At 42.3% G+C, this 23176-nt stretch overlaps 1 protein-coding gene across 3 annotated transcripts; it reads right to left on the reverse strand.

The window, feature by feature from the left end:
- Positions 1–967: 967 nt before the first annotated feature.
- On the reverse strand, positions 968–22041 carry tmod1 (tropomodulin 1). Of its 3 annotated transcripts, XM_056409740.1 has the most exons (12): positions 21707–22040; positions 17480–17581; positions 16757–16893; positions 12906–13062; positions 11124–11240; positions 9689–9778; positions 7770–7900; positions 7143–7250; positions 6772–6915; positions 5907–6051; positions 5106–5205; positions 968–3138 (listed from the first exon to the last, which is right to left on the reverse strand). In XM_056409740.1, exons 3-12 carry the CDS (start codon positions 16877–16879, stop codon positions 3099–3101), a joined length of 1155 nt encoding a protein of 384 aa, XP_056265715.1. In that variant the 5' UTR covers positions 16880–16893; positions 17480–17581; positions 21707–22040; the 3' UTR covers positions 968–3098. The 3 variants fall into 3 exon arrangements, with proteins under 3 accessions (XP_056265715.1, XP_056265716.1, XP_056265717.1); XM_056409741.1 differs by lacking the exon at positions 17480–17581 and having other exon boundaries at positions 21707–22041; XM_056409742.1 differs by lacking the exon at positions 5106–5205 and having other exon boundaries at positions 21707–22037.
- Positions 22042–23176: the final 1135 nt, after the last annotated feature.

The raw sequence follows: 23176 nt of genomic DNA on the forward strand, positions 1-23176 counted from the left end.
ATAAAAGCATCAGCTAAATTAAATATAATAATAATGTAATTTGTTACACTTCAAGTGTTAAAGGACCCATATTATGCCCATTTTTCCACAAGTTGATATGGTTCCTTGGGGTCTTAATGAAATGTTTGTAACATATTTTGGTCAAAATACCACAAGAATCATTTCAAACAGCACCCTTTTTACCCTGTCAAAAACACCTCCCCACAGATTAACCTGTTTTGAGTGCCTGTTCCTTTAAATGCTAATGGACCAGCTCCCCCCTCCTCCACGAGATGCGCTCGCCTAGCTGCTGCCTGCCCAGCTAGCCATTGCCTTTGTGAATAGTTTGTGCATGTATGAGTATATAGCAAATACAGTGTGCTTATGTAAGTTACTGTTTGTGAAAGTGTTTGTATAAATGCAAGTAACGGGAACGCCATAAAGATATAAATGCTACATGAGTAAAGTTCCATCTGTAAACTAAAGTGTTATCTGACAACAGTAAGTGACCAAGCAGGGGCGGGGGTAACGTTTTTACCTCCATTAATTAGCGTTTAAACCTTGTTTACTTATTAAATCGTTGTATTTGATGACATGACTTATTTGATGACTCATGTCTAATATGAACACAACTTTCAAATAAACTTTTCTGCAAAGTTGTGGTGGGGGGCGGTCCAAGGCCATGGAGCCAGACTCCCTACATGGGCGTGCTTCAAAATCTACGTAGACGTTGGTGGTGATCCCATTTGACGCACTCAAGCATATCGTTTCTGACATAGAGGAACCACAACAAGCCGCGTGAGGTTTTTTTTTCTCCCGCGTTTTTGTGTTGGGAGACATGCCAGATACCCAAATTAACGTATAGAAGCACTAAAAAAGTGGAATTTTCATAATATGTCCCCTTTAATTGTAAAAAATAATGTTGACTTCGTGCAGTTCCTACATATTGCCACAGGGTGACACTGTTGTCTAAATATGGGAGTACACAGACATTTCAATCTTTATTTATTCATTTATTTGCAAAGATTCAACCCAAAAAGGTGAACTAGCTAACAAAAAAATCAAGCAATAAAATACCAGAAAACACAAGACAGAAGCAAACTCGACACAAAGACGTTGAGTGGCCTCTTTTGCCTCTAGGCATTCAATTACTTATTGTTTTACATCCATAATTACCATTTGTTGAACAACACCCACAGCACTGACGAGAGAGCAACAAAGCAGTGATATTAAATAACATTAAAAAGGTCTCTTCAACCCTCCAGCATGCTGTCAGTATCAGGTACAGTTGTTGACATCAAGGAAACATGGATGCTACAGTCAGGTCAGACCCACCTTCCAGTCTGCAACTTGTAGTTTATTGAAGCAGGAAAATACATTCCCATTTCATTGTGAGCCATTAAAACGTAACACGCCTGCAGACCATTTCAATTGTTACTGCTGCGGTTTTATTTTCAGACAGCAACTTAGCTCTAGTTTCTGGCAACACGAGCAGCTCCTTAATGTGGCTGTTCATTTGAATTAAGTGCTGCAAAATACGCAGCCGAGCAGATCTTCACCAGCATGTAACATAAACATGTATTCACAGACATGTTTTGCCCTGAATAAGAAGGGCATTTCCATCGTGAACTCTTAAAGAATCCATCCAGTATCAGAGCGTAACTATATATAAATATATAATATATATGTGATATATATACAATATACATATAACTATATATATCATATATATAAATATATATATAAAATATATAATATACATATACAAATATATATATTTATATTTCAGATGTCCGGAGTTGATTTAAGACCTGTTACAGCTAACAAGCGGTTTTTTTATACAATGGATGGATTTGTGTAATTTGACAGCTGTAAAGACATTAGAGGTTTCTTGTTTTTGTAAATCTGTGTCCACTGAAATGATCCAAACCTGGACTGAGGCGTTAATGTGAAACCTGTAAGAAACAGAAAGTCAACAGTACCAACCATGTTGTATCAAACCACACATTTTAGCTACAGTAAATATAAAATAACCACAAACAATCAACAACAAACCAGACCTGGTGAAAGTGTGACAGAAGTGCATTCAAATACCTGCCGTTAGTTTGGATTATTACAGATGGAATTCTATAAAACAACACGGTGTTGGTAGGATATGATACAGTGGGTAAATAGAATAGCTCATGTCAGTAAATAAAAGTTGGCAGTTGCCATTCCCAGCTAGCAGGAATGCTCTGCAGGGACCGCTTACGTAAATGCGGGATAGTATAACAATGTAAAGTGTAATTAGAGTGTACATTTTCATTTACAGAAATATTTTTACACAAGTTACCACGCTGTCCAGCACAATCAATCCATGACATTAAGTGTTTGAGTGGCTTCTGCCTCTTTCCCAGGTCTGTCACAAATAAATATAATCTGTATATAGCGACAATTCTCACAGTAGCCAGGTTTATAAATCTAATAGTCAATTATTGAACAATCTGTGTAGTATTTGAGGACCGTGAGTCACAAAAATACAGTTTAGACCGAATTAAATTAAAATGGGACATTTGCTTTAGTGAATAATGGGTAGTGAAAACCTTTTATGTCGACCTTTTGGGAACAGCAGTAATGACAGCACAACTCATTTACAGCATCATAATAATAATAATAATTAGAACTCATTCAACACATCGATAGAAACACGGATTTCTAAAAGTGTCCTGTCACCTTTCAGTGGCCCCTCATTCAAACCAGACCTCCAGCCCCCTTCATTAAGGACTCTAGACCCTCGAGGAGATATTAATGGATTCCCAATGACAAAGGCTTGCCTGGTTAGCTCCTACAAGGCGGCGCCGACGACGCCCACACCTCGAACACAAGTCAAACATTTACACGTCAGACCACAGAAATAAGCTCACAATCTTGTCTTTTGCACTGAAGGCTCAGGAGGGCACCTCTGATGAATACCATTAGACCCTTTAATATCTACAACAACAACAACAAAAAGAGTCCGGAAAGTAGAAGTGATGGCCGTGGTCTTCTGGGCAGGAGGCTGGAGAGGACGGGGTTTGGAAAGATGGGAGCGGTCGAAGGGGAACGAGGGCAGCCCTGGTCTCTAAATATTCGTCCGACACTTAGGGAAGATGGGACCTCCCTCCAGCCTTCTCTTTCTTACTGGAGTTGGAGATGGAGGAGATGGAGGAGATGGAGCGACCCAGAAGAGACAGATTGAAAGATGAAGAAAAATAGTGGTATGAGGATGAGGGGAAAGGAGGAAGGCAGGGAAACCCAGAGAAAGAGAAATATTAGAAAGCAGATAGTGGTTCATCATCATCATCATCATCATCATCATCACAATCAATAACTTCAGCTAAAGCAGAGCCAGGCTGACGTGCATCCCTCTGCTCATGTCAAGCAAAGAGATGCAACTGGAAGACGGGGACAGGGTTCAGGAAGCGGGACAGAAAGATGAGAATCACAGCTCGTCGTCTTCGAGCGGCTTCAGCGGGCGCTCTTGGAGGAGGGAGAAAACCAGCAGACGAAAGACAGACAGTGATAAGATACGGGCTGTATTGACCCTTTATAGAGCGCGGACGTTTGATCATCATTAACGTCTGTGATGACGATTACATCGTGTCAGATGCACCGTGTGACCCGACTCACTCAAACCATGTGTGGCTGTGGGTGCGGCCTGAGAGAAGAATCGGATTTATAATTGCACTCTGAGAACTAAATCAATGCAGCAGCTTTTTTTATTCCGAGCAATTTTCCTCCCTCATCGAAACCTTGTGGCTACATTACCCACAATGCCACTCAGTCGTCGACAGTTGGGTCAGAGAGTGTTGTGCTGGCGGAGACTAATGGTCTGGAAACAAAGAGGTGTGGTGAGCTCACTTCTCTCCGACTCCAGAAGCTCACGTGGTTTTCCGCTGACTGAACCAGCTGACTACCGAGTGCCCATTCTAGTTCATCCTGGTTCAGGACAGAGTCCGATCGCCAAAAAGACGATGCACGATTCCATTCAGTTACCGTTGTCATAAAGATTATTGATGAATTTGGAATAAGTCTCTCCTGAATGAAATCCCTTGAGGCGATTGTTGGAGTTCCTCTCAGCTCTCTTCGGGGGCACTAACAGCTTCGTACAACCGTTTGGTGTGTAAAATCGTCTCACGTGCCCGCTTCGGCCACTTTCCTTTCCGTTTATACTTTGCTTTAGTGGTGCATGAAATATGAAGGAACACATCTGCAATGTAATAAATGATCACCATTAAACCGCCACACGGGGAACCTGACGACTTCGGAAACCAGATCAGTTTCCCACGTTGCCAGGTTTAACCGTCGAGCTCTGGATACGAGCAGCGCTTTGAAGAGTAGAAGAGAGGACAGCAGGAACAGCACATCGGGATAAGAGAACGAACAGAGAAGTAAAAAAGGCCAAAGGGAAACATAAATCAAGTGGCCGAAGAATAGATCACAGCGCTGATTTGAAAGTGTGAAAGTGATGCCAAAACAGCAGATGAAGACCGTGAAAGTTGGTGCAGCCAAAAGAAGAAGAAACTCCCCAAAACTACGACAGGAAGCAAAGGGAGAAGAGGTGGGAACCGCTGTCCAGTCGGCTCGGGGATCATTGACATAAACAGAGTTCAAGCCCCGCTCGTCTGCATGTTGTATTCTCATCTTAAATGATTAGACGTTTATTCTTCTGTATTTCAAAAGTTATTCTAACCTTGCAATAACTTAATATTGTTTTTTCTGTTGAGCAGAATATATTTACATGTTTAGACATCCTAGTGTTGTTTCCCTGCTTCGGGCTCTTCCGTATGTCAGTATTGCCGCTGCCTTGTCGAGCTCACGTTCCTGTACTTCTGTTGGGAGATGAAGACATTGTTCCGAGATGAAATATATTCTGACGGTGATGGGGAGCGCAGAGCCAACAGCAGCTAAATGTGGGAGCAACCGTCAGTCGTCTCCGCAGATCAGATAAGATTAGAAGATGAAGAGACAGAAAGTACTGGAATAGGTGCTGAGGAGAAGCAACAGAAACTGTCGGAGGAGATGACAGATGGCGGTTCTGGAAAAGAGCCAGGTGATGTTGGCAGAAGAAAGGCAAGGCTGCGCGTTTTCTTTTCTTTTTCTTTTACTTAGTCTTGGGCTTGAACTTTTTCCCGAAGGCCCTTTCCAGCTCAGGAACAGACAGAGTGAGGGTGAAGGAGCCGTCCGACTCCAACCTGACCACCCGAGCTTCAAGACGGCAAGTGGAAGAAAAGGGTTATGACAAGATTATAACAGAGACTTAACTTCAAGTGGTCTGTAACACAAGAGCAGAGAATAAAACCATCATCGTTCTGATTTTCACCTCCATTCTGTTTTAACCGTCAGCGGAGGTGAAGACTACCGCTTCATCGTATTCTCTCTCTAAAACCTATAAAAGGTTGCTAGGTTACATTCAAGAGCATTCACACACAAACTTAACAAGTGCTTATTTTGTGGCGCTTAAAAGTATTTGTTGAGACTGTCAGAGGGGAGTTAAATCCTCTCTTTAGTACAAACACAGCACGTCAAATAAGTCCAACGTTGTGCATGCGGGCTAGAACCATCTGTTCCACCCGTTTCATGTTGCTCTCATGCAGACTCTTTTCTTAGAGCTGATGTCATAACTTAGGAAGTCCCTGTTATGATTGGCTGGGGCTCTCTGGCCATACTACTGAGCTAACGGCTGATGATATCACTCTGATTCTTCTATTAGAGTCTGATTAAAGTAGAACCCGAGGAAATATAGTGAAGATAAATTGTCGGCACTGACGCACGTAACAACCGACACTGCCAAATGCAATACTACTGAAACACCGTGTTCACGTTACACAACCACCACCACTGGACCAAGTCCAGTTCATGAGCTTTTCTCGGAGCAAACATACAATGAGCCCGTGTCCGTGACCCACCCATGTCGTTGTTGTTCATCATGGCGTTGGAGCCTCGGAGGCGCGGGCCCTGCTGGGTGAAATGATACCCAAACTTCAGCAGCGTGGTGTTTTTCTCCAGCATGCTGGCTATCTCCATCTCTACCTTGTTGCCTAGCGGCTGGCTCTGGAGTTTGGAAAGAGAGAGAGAGAGAGAAGAGAGAAAGAGAGAAATGGAGGAGGAGACACACAGCGAGTTGTGTAGTGATGATTTAAAAGCGGGTCAAAGGAGGGGATTTGTGGTCGAGATGGACGAAAAGACAAACTTGAGGTGGAGATCTCCATGACAACAGAGAACAAAGAGGCAGGGGTAACATGCTTTACCAGGATCATTCAACGAGTTCAACTAGTGAGCGAACGTTGAGTCACAGATGTACAACTATGCAGTGTGACACATGGCAATGCAATCATGGAGCATTAGACTGAAGTGGCAAAGATGGTCTGTGTACACCACCTGACATACAGACACACACACACTGACTCACATAGCTTTGTTCACATTACAGGATTCAACGCCCCCTTCTTTCTCCCTACTCTGTTAATGTTGAAAGGAATGATATCTGACGTCAATGTGAACGCACATCTTCCTTGCATGCAACCAATAATGTCACACGTGCTCATTGAAATCGTTCCTTTGCATTTAGAGAAAAATGGCATTCTCCCGAAGGATTTGCTTCGGATGGCGGATGACAATCTGTCATATGTTGAGGATGAGAATAAAGGGTGAGATCAATCTTTTAGCAGCTATTGCTGGTCTATTGTGATTTTGGACACATTTACTGTATGTAGCTGCAGCTGGGTTTGTGTGTGTGTGTGTGTGTGTGTGTTTTTGTGCATGTGTAGGTACCTGATTGTCTATCTTCAGCTCCTGTAGTGTGGTGTTATACTGCAGTGACGCTATGAGGTACAGGATTCCTGTCCCTGTAATGAAGTTGGACTCAACGTTCAGGCTCTTCAGCGTCGTGTTCACCCTCAACATCTCTGCCAGGGCCTGGAAAAACACACACAGCTGAATCTTACTCACTTACAGTTGTTTGAAAAAAAATTTAAAAGGGAAAACGAGACAATTGTTTTTGCAAAAAAGCAAGTTACTCAAATAAATCCTGAAAAAAGTTTGAAGACAGAAACGAGTTAAAAGGATGATACCATAACGTGATGTCAGATAAATGCAGCAATTAAGCAGCTAACAATGGAGTCTTTTTTAGAGTTGTGACTTACAAAGGCTACAGGGTCATTGCTCCTGGTTCCTACAATACTGAACCTCTCCACCACGGTGTTCTTCATCAGAGCCTCGGCGTACGCCTTCAGAGTCTTAACGGGGATGTTCTAGGTGCAGAAAAACATTAACATGACAGCTCAGTAAATAATCTACTTTTCATTCATTATTTACAGGATTATATATTGTGTCATCAAATTAATGAATAAATTACCATTTTTTTCAGGCTAGAAATTCAGTTTAAGCTCTAAAATGTATTCCATTGTCTGCTCTTAAAAGGAATTTCCTATTGAAACAAATATATTTAATTTAAATAACCTTTTAAATGTAATCTGCAAAACTAAACCAATCTGTAAAACGTCTGGTTTTGTTAGTTCCTTGTCTGTTGTGTCTATTGTTGTCTGTATGACTTGTTGGTGGCAAATAAATTAAGTCTTCTAATCTAATTCTAATCTAATCTAAAATGTGACATCTAAATTGTATGCACCAAGTTTGGTTTGTTTCGGCTGTTTCTTAGATTTACAACAAGCAGGTTGTCTGAATCCAAAATAAATAAAAATCAGACCCTGTTTTTTTGTTTAAAAATACAGCAGCATTGAACTCCTATCCTCACAGACACACACTCTTACCTTGATGTTGTTGAGGTTGACCTCCACCAGGTCGGGGTCGTTCCTCTTTATTCTCAACAGGGTATCTTCTACATCAGTGGAGTTGGGCTCCTCATCAGGGACTGGTTTGTACTGGGTGCACTGGATCACACCTACAACACAATTACAGAACTAAAAGATCCAACTCTTCTCTACGGACATAAACAGCTTATTTATCATCGTGAGCACTTTAAAGTTTCCCAAAATAATCCATCCGCTTGACAGAGGAGGCATATCAAGGTGCTGATTCAACATCAATATTATGACACAGGTATATCTTGGGCTGGTCCCAATAAAAGGTCACACTAAATTGTGCAGAATGTATGAACCATAAGCTGCCTCCAGTGTCATTTCTGAGCATGTGTCATTCAACCTGTATATAACCAAGCCCCCCCAGGACCTCCACATCTGACTTCTGAGACCAGCCACCTCAGCGAGGTCTTGAACTGACACCAGTTAGTGGTGGTAACAGTATTGAGTTGGCAACTGCTCACCTTCGATGGGTAATGTGTGCCCTGTGGTGGCAATGTGAATGCATAGAGATGCAGTTACGATATCCTGAGGCCCTTTATTGGCCTTTTATTGTGGTGCTGTTTAACTCGCAACTTGGTACGCCACACCTGTCGTACGGATGACTCATTGTAACAAAGGAGCCAGTGATCACCAACACGGATTTGCGAGGGAGTTCAAGTATCTCTGGGTTATCTCATGTCCACGGTCACGAGTGAGGCTAAAATGCAGTCTGATGAAGACAGACGTTATACCGGACCGTTGTGGTGAAGAAGGTGCTGAGCCGGAAGGCAACGATCCTAATGTACACGTTCATCTACGTTCCAACACTCCCCTCTGGTCGTGATTAGAGAATGAGATTGCGGATAAAAGCAGCCAAAATGAGTTTCCTTCGTAGGGTGGCTGGGCTCAGCCGTAGAGATTTAGTGCGGCGCTCAGATATCTGGAACTCTTTCGCATCGAAGTGAGGCGGTTCAACATCTGATGATCCTGGATGCCTCCCTTGAGAGGTTTTCCGGGGGTTTGTCCAGTTGGTAAGAGGCCTCAGGACAGACCCAGAACACGCTGGAGGGATTATACGTCTACTATCGTCCACTTCATTTTTCACCGTTTGCTTTTAAAACACAGATCTCAATTATCTTAACCTGAAACAATCGATCAAACGGTAACAAAAAAAGACCAACTATTTTGTCTGAGCCCTGTGTGCACTGAAAACAGAGCAGATGACGATTTCAGCAGGCGAATCACAAGTTTATAGCCATCTCTCTTTCATGAGAGCCGGTCATATTTGGAAGCGAAATGCTAGACCCCTGTTTGGAGCTGGAGGAGAATCTATAGGATGAGCCTCGACGCAAGATAAACAATGGTTCATTAACATGTGTGCCTCTCTGTGAAGTAATGGAACACAGTTTACACTCTTAGTGCAATGGAGGGTGGAGAGATGAATCATCAGTTATCCCCTGAAGGAGCTATAGGACAACGTCTGTAAACACTTAACTGTATCTACTGAATCACTCAGTACTTAGTGGGACTATATTTGTGCATGGAGTGCAACAAAAAGACTGTGCTGATAATCTTTGGTCAAATAAACCCAACATTCTGCCAACGTGAGATCATTCCACTTGATTCCAGTCCAAGTCAACTCGCTTCAACATTTTACTTGGATGAGGTGATTCCTTTTCTACAAACTAGTTGAGTGACCTGCGTTGTTTTAAGGTACTTTTACTTTTTACTTGAAAAGCCCTGCAGCAAATGCCTCTGTGATCGAACCGACAGCTCAGACGACTGGTGGAGCTCAACAAATACAAGAGACATGAGTTTTAGTACATGTGTACTAATGTGTACATGTGTATGCATGTGTGTGTGTGTGTGTGTGTGTGTGTGTTACGTACTGTTGAGGCCTTGCTTGTTGACTATGGTGCTGCTGGCCAGGGCTTCGTAGTACTGCTGGTTGCTCATCAGGGTGTGCATACCCAGGATGGCTGGAAGACAGTGAGAAGACTGAATGAGGATGCAAAGGACAAAGGGTTAGAACAGAGAGTGAGAGGAAGAAACACATAGAGGAGAAAGAGAGAGAAAGAGAGAGAGCGAGAGTAATGCTGAAGAAGAGCGTCTATAGATTTAGTAATTATCGAGTTACACCCGTACAGTTGACCACCATGCCAAGACAGACTGCATATCTATCGGCTCTTGCAGCATCACAAGCAACTCACGTTCACGTTCAACGATCAAGCAGCTGTATTCTGAAAAGTTGAAGTAACATGTAATGCTTTTGTTTTGGCCACCGTGAATATGAAGAAGAAAAAAACGAGCAGATTTAGAGATAACGATCAACTGGATTGTTTGTCAGAGACAGGCGAGAACAGAAAGACCTAAACAGTGAGGGAACACGAGCTACCAAGCTGCTCTTGGAAGAATTGGGGCAGGTTGCATTCAGAAGCACCGGGGACTCGTTGTGCTCTGAAAATATGACTGCACCTTCTTCGTCGTATGATCTCTCAACTTAACACAAGTGAGATAAAATGCTTAATCCATCTTGATCACGCTTTAAAATGTCAGTCGTCTTTACAGCAAATATGTTAAAAGCGTGTACATGCAGCAAAGTATTTTGCCACAGTAACGGCAGTCGCCAGACATTACACGGAATCCAGGATGTGTAATGCATGTGCAGCGCAGACATCCAACAGTCTGGGTCACGGAGTCAAGATGCATGGGTTTTGCTAAATGTCTGCTTAACACAAGCTGACAACATGGACATGACAAAGAGGGCCAGGACCGCTCCATGCAAAGACAAATGTGTGTGCAGTCTAAAGATACCCCGGATGATTTTCAGATAGGGAACAGAGATATCCAGCAGGGATGGAGAAGATGGAGGGATGGAGGGGAAGGGTGGAGGGAAGATGGAAGGATAGCTAGAGGAAACGGAGAAGATTTGGATTAAGGAAAAGTAAATGAATGAGGGGAAGGCGAGGCCACTGATTAGTGAGAGAAGGTGAAGAAAATGCACTTTAGCGCATGAGATCCAGTCCATGAAAATCCTCCATTTAGATGCTTTTATGCATGTCTGTGGGGGACTGTGACAGTTTAATTTCTATTTTATATAAACACTTGAAAAACTGACATAAAATCAATTCTGGATGAAAATCAGAATAAATTCAGATCGAGGACTCTTAAAACTGTAAAACTGTGGTAAAAGTAGTGTCTTAGTAAGTGCAAATACAATAAAAATGTTGATAGACACACAACAAATAAAAAATAAAAATTAAATGATTATGTGTGTAGCCTATGTGGCTACATTGGAGATGTGAGTCTGCGGGATTGAGTTACCTGCGATGTCACAGAGTTCAGCATCAGTTGCACTCGCCAGGGCTTCTTCTAGCTCCGGCTCCAGAGTCACGTTCTCCATGATGGGGTCCACCATCTTTTTTGGCACGAAGGCTTTCCCTAAAAGACGAGTGGATGGACTCAATACAAAAACATGGTGCTGCCCTTCTGCCCCCCTACTACTACTACTGCTACTACCTCTGCTGCTACTATTGCTACTACCTCTGCTTCTGCTACTAATACTACTACTACTAATACTAATACTGAACGTCAATCAACTCTATACACCGTCTAATTAGGCACATAAGTGGAAGCACCTGTGTGGGTGGACAACAGGAGGGCATGTTCTTCTACATGTTCTCTATGCAGCAAAACATGGCAACATGGTCTTGACATAGCTTGTTGATTGATTCATCATATTAGGCATAGCACAGGTGTCACTTATAATGATTAACGACGGCCCATTTAAGTATCCCACTGAGACACAACAGCGAGCCAGCATGAAGGAATAGGAGGCTTAAAACCAGAGTTTCCCAATCCTAATTACAACCAGGATTTTAATGGGAAAGAGTTACAGAAACGTATAACTCTGAGATGGCATAAAGCACATAACTCTACTTCTCTCTCTCTCCTTATGGATGAATTTACATCTCTCCATCGTACATTACTAACTCTGCTTTCTCCCCGAGACCTACCTGGCTGCGCCCCGCCCCACTCTGTAATGCTTAATTTTGTACGCATGACATCTATTGCTTCTGTCCGTCTCGGGAGAGGGTTCCTCCTCTGTTCCTCTCCTGAAGGTTTCTTCCCTTTTTTCCCTGTGAAAGGTTTTTTTCCCTGATCCAATGTGAGTTCCTGGGACAGGGATGTCGTATGTGTACTGATTGTAAAGCCAACTAATGTATGTAAAGTAAAATTCGTTATTTGTGATACTAAAAATGTAATCTATTTTTAGGCGGAAAGAACAACGGTTCCTCAGAAAGTCAGTATGTCACTCATGCTGAAAAAGAGAACATACTGACAGAGTAGCTTCAAATGTAAATTTCAAACCAAGGAGAAGACTCACACAGAGATCTCTGACAAGCTCTCTTCCATAACAGCTCACCTCATCCCGCCACCTGGTCTGACTGCTGAGACCCAGACGTTTGTGTGTCTATCTACAGATCCGCTACGTGTGCGCTCACGTGGTCAGCTCCTCGAGCGTGAGCAGAAGTGGAGTGTTAAAAAAACAAAAAACACCAGGAAGGATGACAGACAGCTTCGAACAATGTGCAGCTCACACGCTCCGTCTCGAAGCCGAGTCTTTCAACTAGATGTTAAAAGCCTTGCTCAGCGGTACCTTGGCTGTATTTGTTGATGGAGGGGAGATAGTTCCTCGCCCACGTTCTCCACCTGCAGTTTTACAGCTGGTCTTTTAAGTACCACAAGTGCAGGAGAGCACAACAACCCCAGCGAAGACGTTCATGACGACAGTGACAGCATGGAGACCTACTAGAGTTTCACAGAGAGATGTTTGGTATCTCTCGCCATGCGTCACACAACTCAGCGTCCACGCTGGACTGGTGCTGCCGCGCTGACAGGCCTCACAAGGCCTGGTGAGGGCTTGTGGAACATCACACCTTTTCAGGTTTGCGGCTAAGTTTATTACTAATATTTAGCGGCAGCCAAACAGTGCTGACATCGGCTGTTCTTGTCATATTTTTCCTCGATAACAATGGTGCAAGGAGGCGAGAGAAAGCCACCTTTTGATCTCAGTAGGTTAACGATGAGCAAACAAGTTCGTACCTCTCTTCTCCCCTGTGAAGGGCACCAGGTCCTCGGTCTCAGGATCCTCTTTGGCCTGCTTCTCCAGGTGGGCCAGCAGGTTGTCTCTCTGAAACATTCCCGTCGGGGATTTCTTGGTCTGGTCCTTCTGCCGCATCCCAGCTGGCAACAATGCATTCTAGACCGCAGGATGAGAGTTTACATCAGACTGGTACTCGGTATGAGTAGGTTTTTTTTTCAGAATTCATCTCACTTCCTTTTTCAACAGTAGCTAAGTCCTATCTTGCAACATCAGAGCAGAAATAATGACTCCAGGATTGTTTGATTTGCTCCAGTAATACTCCTGCATAAAACAGGAATCTCCATTACACATTTTCCAGACACCAGTGGGACCTCTGAGCCCTCCAGTCAGAGGTGAGGAAGGAATCCTAAATACAGGACTGTCTCAGAAAATTAGAATATTGTGATAAAGTTCTTTATTTTCTGTAATGCAATTAAAAAAAAAAAAAATGCATTTTTTCTGGATTCATTACAAATCAAATGAAATAAGCCTTTATTTTTATTTAATATATTATTGCTGATTGTAGCTTAAGAAAACTCAAATATCATATCTCCTATCTAATAATATTCATGAAAATAAAAAAGTATACTAGTAAATAGAATCAAATAAATCGCTCGGAAAACCGATTATAAATCTTTTATATGGTTTGTTGTGATTTAAATATCAGAAATAAGGCTTTTATACTTAAAGGTTAACAATTAAAGTAATAATATATGATAGTTACTATATATGGTCATTGAGCCTCAAAAAATACCTTTTATATAGTTACAAAGTCGGTGTCTTTGGCGACATTCCCGTTTAAATTACAAGCGGAGTTCTTTAGGAAAGTGAAAAAAACTAAACAGAAATACATCTTTGCAATTGTAATTTTAAAGATGCCTGAAAGCTAGGCCACCGTCACTGTAGCTTTACATACATACATTCACCATGGAAATAAGAATAAATAAGATCATCACCAGACAATTAAAATGGAAAGGGCACATTAGTGATTAGAACATTTTAAATAAACCGATGTAAAAAACAAACCCCAAAGGCAGAATACAAAGTCACTGCTCATACATTTTGCCAATATTCACAAACACAAACTAAAATGTATTTTTTGAAATACATTATTTTAACAATTCTGTGGACTTTTTAGGGGGAAACAACAAAACTATGATAAAATATGACCGTAGTAAAGCATCGTGTGAAAGATCTTCGGTGGTCCTATCTCTACCTCACAGAACCGAGACATGTCCCAGAGCTTTGCTGCCCACCACGTTCTTTTTATCCTAAAGCAATATTCAAAGCCGAGCTCTTACAAGTGCTACTTATAGCTTCATATCTTATCAGTCCTCTCAGCACTCACAGGTTTCTCTCTCCTCATGACTCTCAGTGCCTCTGCCAGCAAACCATTATCAAAAACATAGCACATGATTTCCCCTGGACGCCCCACGTTTACATTATTAGTTGGTTCTGAAATATACTCGTTGGAAGTAAAAGAGCATCGTTCCAGTGGTGGTAAATTTATTGTTATGTATATGTATAGTAAATCCAGGAGTATATCACACCGTAACTGCCAAGCTTTTTTTATGTCACACTTTATATCAGCTGTAGATAACAGGCATGTTATTTTTACCAGCATGAGACTCTCCCTCTCCCTCCTGTCCATTCTAACTTTACTAATCCCTGCCATCCCAACCCCTGCCTCGTTTGGCCTCTGCCTCTCCTCCTCTCGGCAGCCACAGCAGTCATCTATGAGCACATGAATGCAACATGGACAGTCACAAGCCTCCATCAAATCACAAGGTCTCCATGACATTCAGGGGCTAATTTGTTTTTGGCATGCGAGTAAAATGTGACATTTTCTCATATTACCGCCGTAAAAAGACGACATGGCAAACTTTTATGTACTCACGAATACAGCAGTCACAAAGCAAAATTAACATTTATTTGGATTTGTGTTTTCACCACCTGATGCCCAATATGCTCTCTGCTTTATGCTTTGGTTTTGGTCTCCACCGACTCAGGCAGGTCGAGTACAGTGGGTTTACTGAAGGGTTTCTTGCATGGAAAAAGATGCCTTGAGGAAACCAAAACAGTACAGGTGCAGTAAAGTAAAAACAATGACCTGAAAGACATTGCATTTTTCACTAAAAATAGAAGTTAGAGTAGCTTTAAGTTATGTAGATCAGTGAAAATATTAAAACATTTTCTCCTTAGGTTGAACTTTTTATGATTTGAGAAATGTCAACAGCAATCGAGGTCCATGGTGATTTGTATGAGCCTATTCCAGATTTCTTTCAACGCCTGTTAAGAGCTCTAATCCAAAAATGTCTCCAATCTCAAGGGAAGTGATGTTTTAGACAAGTTAACAATATGAGCCGGTCTTAGTTGTAGTGTGTCCTTCTGCGACTGTGAGGCAGTAGGTACTGTATGTCCTATGTGCGAAAAAACACAAAAGGTTCACAAGATGATTGATGTTACATTTATATTTCTACAATAACAGTAAAGCTGGCAGACACGTTGGTGTTTTGTTTTTTCCAACAGGATTTTATTTGTTCAATGGCTTACTGGAACTGATGGGAGAAGCCTTGCTGGGAAGGTTGTAGTGTGTCAGAGCAAATGGGCACTTTGGTTTCCCTCATAAACAGGCACAAGCACGCACGCACTGCCTCCCACTGTTTACGTCATGAGTCCCTCCACTCAAACACTGCCAGCATCGGTCTTGCTAGCTAGCTAACTAACACACACACACACACACACACACACACACACACACACAGTCCTGCACATTATATACACCCTTCCAGTCATCCCCTTGGCATTAAAGGGCTATCCAGTCACTTCATAAGCAGTCAGCCATTCATCAGAAAGCTATTACAGCTGCTGTCACCAACTCGACCCCCAATACTTCACTGAGAACTGTAATTTAGAGGCCTGAAGGCGACGAAGCGGTCGCAAAAAAAGCATCATTACAAAAACAGTGGTATCAAAAGTAGAGTGTTTTCTGATATCTATCTCTGTTTCAGCCTTAAAGCTGATCATTTAAATTCAAAAAAAGTTTTAAACAATCCAGCCAAAATCAAGCTAAGCAGCAGCTTGCACTAGAATATGTCTCTAAAAACAATAGATTTGAGATATAGGCAAAAGAGTGGAATAATCTCGATTCATAGAAAACATTTTTAGAGATTAAAAAGATAACAATTCGATCACATTCAAACTGTTTCGTCCGACCAAAAAGATCAAAACGATTCTGATTTCTAAAGATTTAAAACGGAGAAAGTTAATATCGCCTCATATCTGAGAAGATGGAAGACCCAAAGTGTGTATTTTACAATTATGAATGAATTCAACAAAATGTGAAAAGGTTGTTGATAGTCTGTTCTGTATTATTTTAGCCTATATACCTGTATCTACTGTTAACATCCCTCCGTGTTTATATTATTTCATGATGTGGGACATCATCTACATTTCACATTATGCAGTAACACCAACTGCCCACTGATTGGCTGGTTTTGTACACACTGCCTTCAACGAACAATCCCTCAGCCACGGCTGTACTAATACAAAGCATTATTTACATTACAGCCATGGACTCGTGAGCACTGTGCGCTCAAGTCACATTCAAATGTTCTGCACTTCACAGTTTGACTGGCTGAAAAACTGAAATCAGCTCACAGCGACGCCGGTGAAACCACAGGGAGATGTCGTATCAAGCAGTGTATTACACCAGGGGCCTCTGGACTATTCTGTAGCAGCCCATAACTCTCCACTGACAACAACAGAGTGACAGTAACACCTCCTTACGGCCTTTGTATTATAAACTCACATCAGGATCCAGCTCCTCTAGTTCATCCTCTAATCGCTGCAGCTCCTCCTCTGACAGTTTCTTCAGCAGCTCGTCCTCGTCTATGTCCCTGTACTTCTCCATCTCCTTCTTCAACACCGACATGATGGACAGCACACCTGCAAGGTGGAAAGTGTCTCTTCAGCATGACACGCATCCATTTTGATTGGACACATATTATGTTGGTTTGATTTTTATGGAGGATCACATTACATTAAATATCTGCATTATTGACTGAAATTAATTTTGGCTTGTGACATTTTGATAGAAACAACATATTTTGGGCAACTTTCAGCTGAATACTGGCCGATGAGAGTGTGCGTTCACAGTATCTTACAGTGTCACATCTTAAAATGTCATCCGTTGTGCTTCCAAATAGCTTATATAAATAGCAGTTAAACCAAACTGTTACTTCGGTTGTTGTCATCTCTCGTGGTGTATTATGATTGGTTTAGATTCCAGGGTAAATATACACAGTACGAATAAACAAAGGGCTGTGGGAGATATTCAAACGAGGAAAACTAAATGTAAGAGATTAGGAAGAGCTTACAAGGTTGAGAAAAACAAATACATCTTTATCTGTGGAGTAAAACAGCTGAGAAAGCACCAATAATGTTAATTAAGTAAAAAAAGAAAAAATCCTCGATGTTTTGGAGATTTTGTGAAGTGCTGCTACATGTTTACAACAACAAAAAATGCGCTCACCTCAATGGCCCCCAGGTCAAGGGTGAAGTAAAAGCAAAAAGAAGTCAGCCAAGTGCCTGCAGCGCTTCTGGGAGGCAGAGAGAGAGCGAGAGAGAGAGAGACCTGGAGGAGGCAGGATCAGAGTGAGGACGGATTAATAGCTCTCAAAATTAGAAAGTAATAGATACTCCAAGTCCTCTATGGAGAAAGATATTAAGCATCGTATTCCACCGCTTGCTTTTGCTTTTCTGGTCTTCATCTCTTCCTGAAGTAACTGAGGCTGCAGGAAGCTGAGAGAGAGAGAGACCCTCTTTCATTTATTTTTTAGCTCCTCGTTGAACCTTTACAGGCCATCTGAATGCGTTTTCACTGCGGATGCACTCAAGGTTAATGGTTTTTTAATTTCACATTCCACATTACTATTTAAGTTGTTGCGTAGAAGCGTTTGGAGAGCTAAGACAAGATTCATTTCTACCTCCATGTTTCCTGGTAAGGCAGCTTGTGCGATTCTGATCAACGGAATTGAGAGAAAAGTGATAAAACACCGAACACAATATGATGTATAACATGTTATTTAATCTGCTTTAGAGCCGTTTCCTCCAATTCCCAGTCGTTGCGCTATGCTAAGCTAACTGTCTGTTAGTTGAAATCATATATAAGCGTGACATAAATTAAGCTATATATACTTCATTTTGTATTTTATATTTTACTTGTATACATCTATATCTTTCATCCCTGTTTTTTATATTTTATATTTTATTCTCGTGTGTTTAGTTTATTGGTGCTGCTACTGTGACGACAAATTTCCCCTTGGGGATTAATAAAGTATATATATCTATCTATCTATCTATATTTCTTCTTTGCCAGAGATGTAACAATTGGGGATGGGTCCATAATTCACTAAATGGTGTCATCTATGGAAACGCATGACATTGACTTGTGGCCATGTATCCATGGTGAGCAGGATTTTAAAAAAATAGGAATATCCATGCCTCATTTCAAAAAGGGATAACCCAGACCGAGTTATTGGTTGGGAGATGGCCAAACTACATGGCTAATGTCGAAGGTGACAGGAAAATGCGTTTGACAAGAATGTTGAGGTCACTGAGTCCCCAAAGATAAGATGCCACTGTCTGACTAATGATCCGTTATCAACAACCGACGGATGGAGGATCATAGAAGAACAACCTTCATTCAGCCGAGTTCAACTCCACAGAGGTCTGATGTGTGACCTGCTGCAGCAGCTTTCTATGTGATTCGAACCGCAAACAAGCCTTTCGTTCGCTCTGGAGGTTTCCACCTGCTCACTCATGATGTTGACAGTCTAAGCTCTGTTTATTCCCAATTTGATGCCGTGTTGCTGCTCCCACTGCCATGACTCGCTGCCACAAGTGCCATTTGTTTTTCTAAAAGCGCTCAGCAGAAAAATTTCAAAGTTAACCTCAGATATCTATCTCTCGGTCTCTTCTCTCTCTCACTCCCTCCCTCACTCCCTTCTGGTGATGGATGAATTGCAGCAGAACATTTGAGGGTCACGGCACCAGGCGCTTGGCATACGTGCATGTCTCTAAGCCAAGGGTCCTTCAAACTGTGGGTTAGGGTTTGCTGCTGCTGCAGCTGCTGATGGATCTGCACATGACAACACTAATGAGGAGTCAGCCAGCATTAAAGGATGAGAATGTTCTCAAATTAGGTAAAAAAAAGTTGACATGCAACTTAAAAAAAACAACAAAAGGCCAGAAAATATTGTGTTCAAATAGCGTAAATGTAAACAGAAAGATGTCTTTTTAATCTTAAAAAGAAATATCACTGCTTTTTTGGGGGGGGGTTGTTCTGCTCCACGATAAGACACAGTTCCAAAACCGAAGATGAAGAACTGGGCTGAACTCCCAGTAACGCTGCAGGTCTGCTGGAGGAGACCGGCCTTCCCCGATGATAACAAACAGACCCGTGCCTGTATTTACTGGGTTTCTACCAGCTTCTGCTCCATTGGAGGACAGTCACCGGGTCGAGAGGAGAGACAATAAAAAGGACCTGAGCCAGAATGTACCGTGTAAAGTCATAAACACATGACCCTCTGAACAAGGCCTGTCCCGTCCTAAAGCCTGGGGAATAGCAGGATCGTTTATCACAACGAACGTGTGGAAAAACTGTGAAATTATGTTCAATGACACTTGACAGGCATGAGCACATCCTCTATCACGGTCAGAAATAACGTACGAGTTCACACCTGAAATAGCAGTTTTCACACCAGGTGTAAATCAGCCTGCTTTAACCGCTATTTCTTTGTAAATCTTTGGCTGATTTATGAACATAAACAGCGGCTCAGAGTTGTTCTGCTGTGAAATACACATACATCTCTGTAGAAACTCACACTTGCTCTCAGAGAGGCCAACAACGGCTCCAGACAATAAATCAGCCCGTAAAACACAAAGTTGAGAGCACAGCAGCTCCGGCAGGCGACTTTCTGCTCAATGTCGTCGAACAGCTAACACTGTCACGAAAAGACGAGGAAAAGCATCACATGTACAGTAAGTGTCGTGTGAATATTTCACTTCAAAGTTCTTCATATTGGGAAGTTCAAAATAAATCCCTGTCCTCTCCGGATTCAACTAGGGGGCCCCAGCCTCCACACATAGTATTCTATAGGGTCAGATACAAATGAAAGCACAACACTACACACCGACAGATCCCTCGAGGTTAAACGGCATAAGAGGGTGCAGTTGACGAATTGAACTCCAAAACCAGATTCAAACTGCAGGTGGACTATAGGTGACAAAACGTGACCACAATATTCCTATTAAAGAGGCGTTTATTCACACACTCCATCATCCTTTGTGCCATTTATCCTCCGTGGTACAGGAGTTCTATTGTAACATTTATTGTCTGTGTTTAAACAATTTTGCAAGATTGCAGGTCTCTGGAATGGTCCGGCACAAAATAGCTGAGAAACAACTGGTTAGTTTCCCTCTCTGCCTGTCGCTGAGATAAGCTACCGGACAGTCTGCGTGTGTGCGTGTGTGTGTCTGTAACAAGGGTGTCCACTTACATACAGTGGTGAGCACTGATACAATGCATATAGACGCTTACCAAACTAGGTTAATACACAACAGAAGTTTTATTGTTCAACACAAGTGACCATTTGTTCAACATGTGAAGTTGAGTAAAGAGTAAAAACTTTGACCGGTCTTCTTTATCTTTTTTTAGACACTCTCTCAATCTACCGACTTTTAGTGCGGAGGAAATGGAAAAAGCCATCGCCAGTGTCCACTTTGGGGACCAGCGTGGAGTCGTGTGTCACGGGGGCCGAGCTGCTCACCTGCTGCCTCGGACTCGAGGTCTGGCGATTTGTGCATTCTGCAAAAAGGTCAAAAGGTCACGTGTGTCACTTCACTAGCCATTGTCGCCTCAAACTCTGCTAACTTGATACACTACTAATCCAAGAGAAGAACACATTATGAGTGGAGAGGCGAGCAGAGGTGCAGTTGAGGCTCACGTCCCCCAAAGTGAAGGCCGCAGTCTGCTCAACACAACCGAGAGAAGAAACACCTGAAGTCACAAAGTGTGAGGCTCTGCAGTGACGTGTGCATGTAGGTCACAGCAGACGACTGGGGCATATCACTATGCAAGGACAGTTTTACGTTTTCTACTAAATAAATGTATTATTACTTAAATTAACGTTTTGAAAATTGGACATGGATACTATTTATCATCCCATCATAGATCACAAAGTTGACAACATTTAGCTGAAGCCTTTCTTTTTTTAAAGTGATAAATCTAATTTAAATTTTTAGGCTAAAAAAAGTTTTTAAAAAACAAAACGACCCAAGGTGATCCACATGAAGCAGATGTTGAATATGTACGACTCATTTGGCAATTGGATGACAGGCATCAAATTTGTCAAAATAGGAAAGTGCATTATTTTCTTGCAGGTTCCCTACCGTTTATAATAAAGTAATATCCAGATGTGCAGGACTGAGCTGTGAGGACTTGCATAGTGCAGTTACCTTCAGAGGGATGCCCACAACCAGCCAGTAAGACAACAGTTAGGAAAACCCCCCTCAGTGAAATAAGAACTCTATTCCTCAGAAGCACTGGTGTAGCCCCCTTAATTCCCAATAACCTCATGGAAACTTATTTTAATCCCACTACTTTAAACCCGTAGTCCTGCACATAATTTGAATCTTGGCGTGTGCTGTGCAGCAAGTTGACTGTTTTACAGTAGAAGTTTTGCATTTATTTCCGTACCTCCTCCGGCGCTATTAATAGCCGGACAGTCCCGCCGGGTGACAGCAACGAATACTTTGACCAGATATGGTTTCCTTCAGAGCCGCCTGGAGTCGCAGCGCGAGGTCCGCTCTGCTGCCGGCGCACAACGCGGGGATCCGAGGAACAACTCCCAACTAGACGACCCCGTCCATGACCCGCAGATAATCCTGAATTCGGCAGATTTCGCAGCGCAGCTCTCAAAGTGTCCTCCCCCCGTTCCTGGTCGTGTCTCGGCGGGTTTGCGGAGGCTGAAGCTCATCTCCCGCAAAGGGCAAAGTAAACTTGTGGAAAGAGATCCTCCTCCTCCTCCTCCTCCTCCTCCTAACCCCCAACACGGCTGCCCTGTCACTCCAGTGATGTCATCAAGTGCAACTGAGCCCATTGTGAGACTCATTGATTCACCATCATTCAATGAATGTAATTATAAAGTTAGATGTGCACATGCCTTCTGACCGTGACGCGCTCATTTTGATTTTGTGAGCACTTTTTCGTGCAAACAAATGCAGTTTATTTTCTTAAATAATGTTTTTTTTAAACTCCATTACGTGTTTAAAGTCCTTAGAAAGCGATGTCTACGCATTAAACCAGATCGATACTCCCTCCTATTGGTCAATTAGATATTACATTGCAGCCAGTTAGCTTAGCTTAGTTTAGCACGAAGCCTACAGGTAGATAGTCGAGACTCCAGGAAGTATCTGAACCCAGAGAACAAGTGTTATATACACAATATTAAATGGCAAATGACAGACTTCCGTTGTTAAACTTAAATGAACTATAATGTGTACATGTGTGAGTTTCAGTCGGGCTGTTGGACAAGCTTGAAGAGTTGGACGTTTTTCTCCTCCATGTAGCTAGCGTCTCTGGAAATGATGCTAATCTAACAGCCCACCACTTCCGGTATCCACTGATTGGCGCATGACAACATGCTTTACATATGTAGACATGTAAATCCTGTTTGTCACATAACTGACTTCCTGTTGCCAGTAGGTGGCGCTATAACTATGTAAACATGGAGTTGTGTACGGCCTGAACCAACAACTTTGGAGTTAGAACAACTTCCTCTTTCTTGGAGAACTGCACAACATGGGCGTGTAATGCGCACACCTGCTGCACATTTGGAGTCATTAGGCCAAATAGTTTTGAAGCCACGGCTCTAAGAAGTTAATTGGTCCATGTCTCCTAAAGACAGACGGCGTTTCTCAATTCAAAGTACACGAGGACAGACTTGTGTTCTTTTGGAGTCTGGACTAGGGAGTCCAAACTCCGGAGGACGGGACGACGGTCTTTCTGCGATTGGAACAGCAGCTGACTTGATGACGTCACCACATCAGCTGTTCTTGCTCCTGAGTTTACTCTAATTATTCACTGTAAATTATTTTTTACAGTCAAATAAACAAAACATCCTAAAATGACATTCCGTGACTCAACAACTGTAGTATTTATAAAAAG

This window comes from Pseudoliparis swirei, chromosome 24 (genome assembly GCF_029220125.1).
Source record: "Pseudoliparis swirei isolate HS2019 ecotype Mariana Trench chromosome 24, NWPU_hadal_v1, whole genome shotgun sequence".
In the NCBI taxonomy this organism is placed as follows: domain Eukaryota; kingdom Metazoa; phylum Chordata; class Actinopteri; order Perciformes; family Liparidae; genus Pseudoliparis; species Pseudoliparis swirei.

Coding starts and splice junctions, on each gene's coding strand:
- tmod1 (XM_056409741.1), bottom strand. CDS start 16,879: ATGTCGGTGTTGAAGAAGGAGATGGAGAAGTACAGGGACATAGACGAG. Junction 7,901..9,688: donor CAACAAGCAAGGCCTCAACA/GTACGTAACACA, acceptor ATTGTGTTGTAG/GTGTGATCCAGTGCACCCAG. Junction 6,916..7,142: donor GCAATGACCCTGTAGCCTTT/GTAAGTCACAAC, acceptor GTGTTTTTCCAG/GCCCTGGCAGAGATGTTGAG.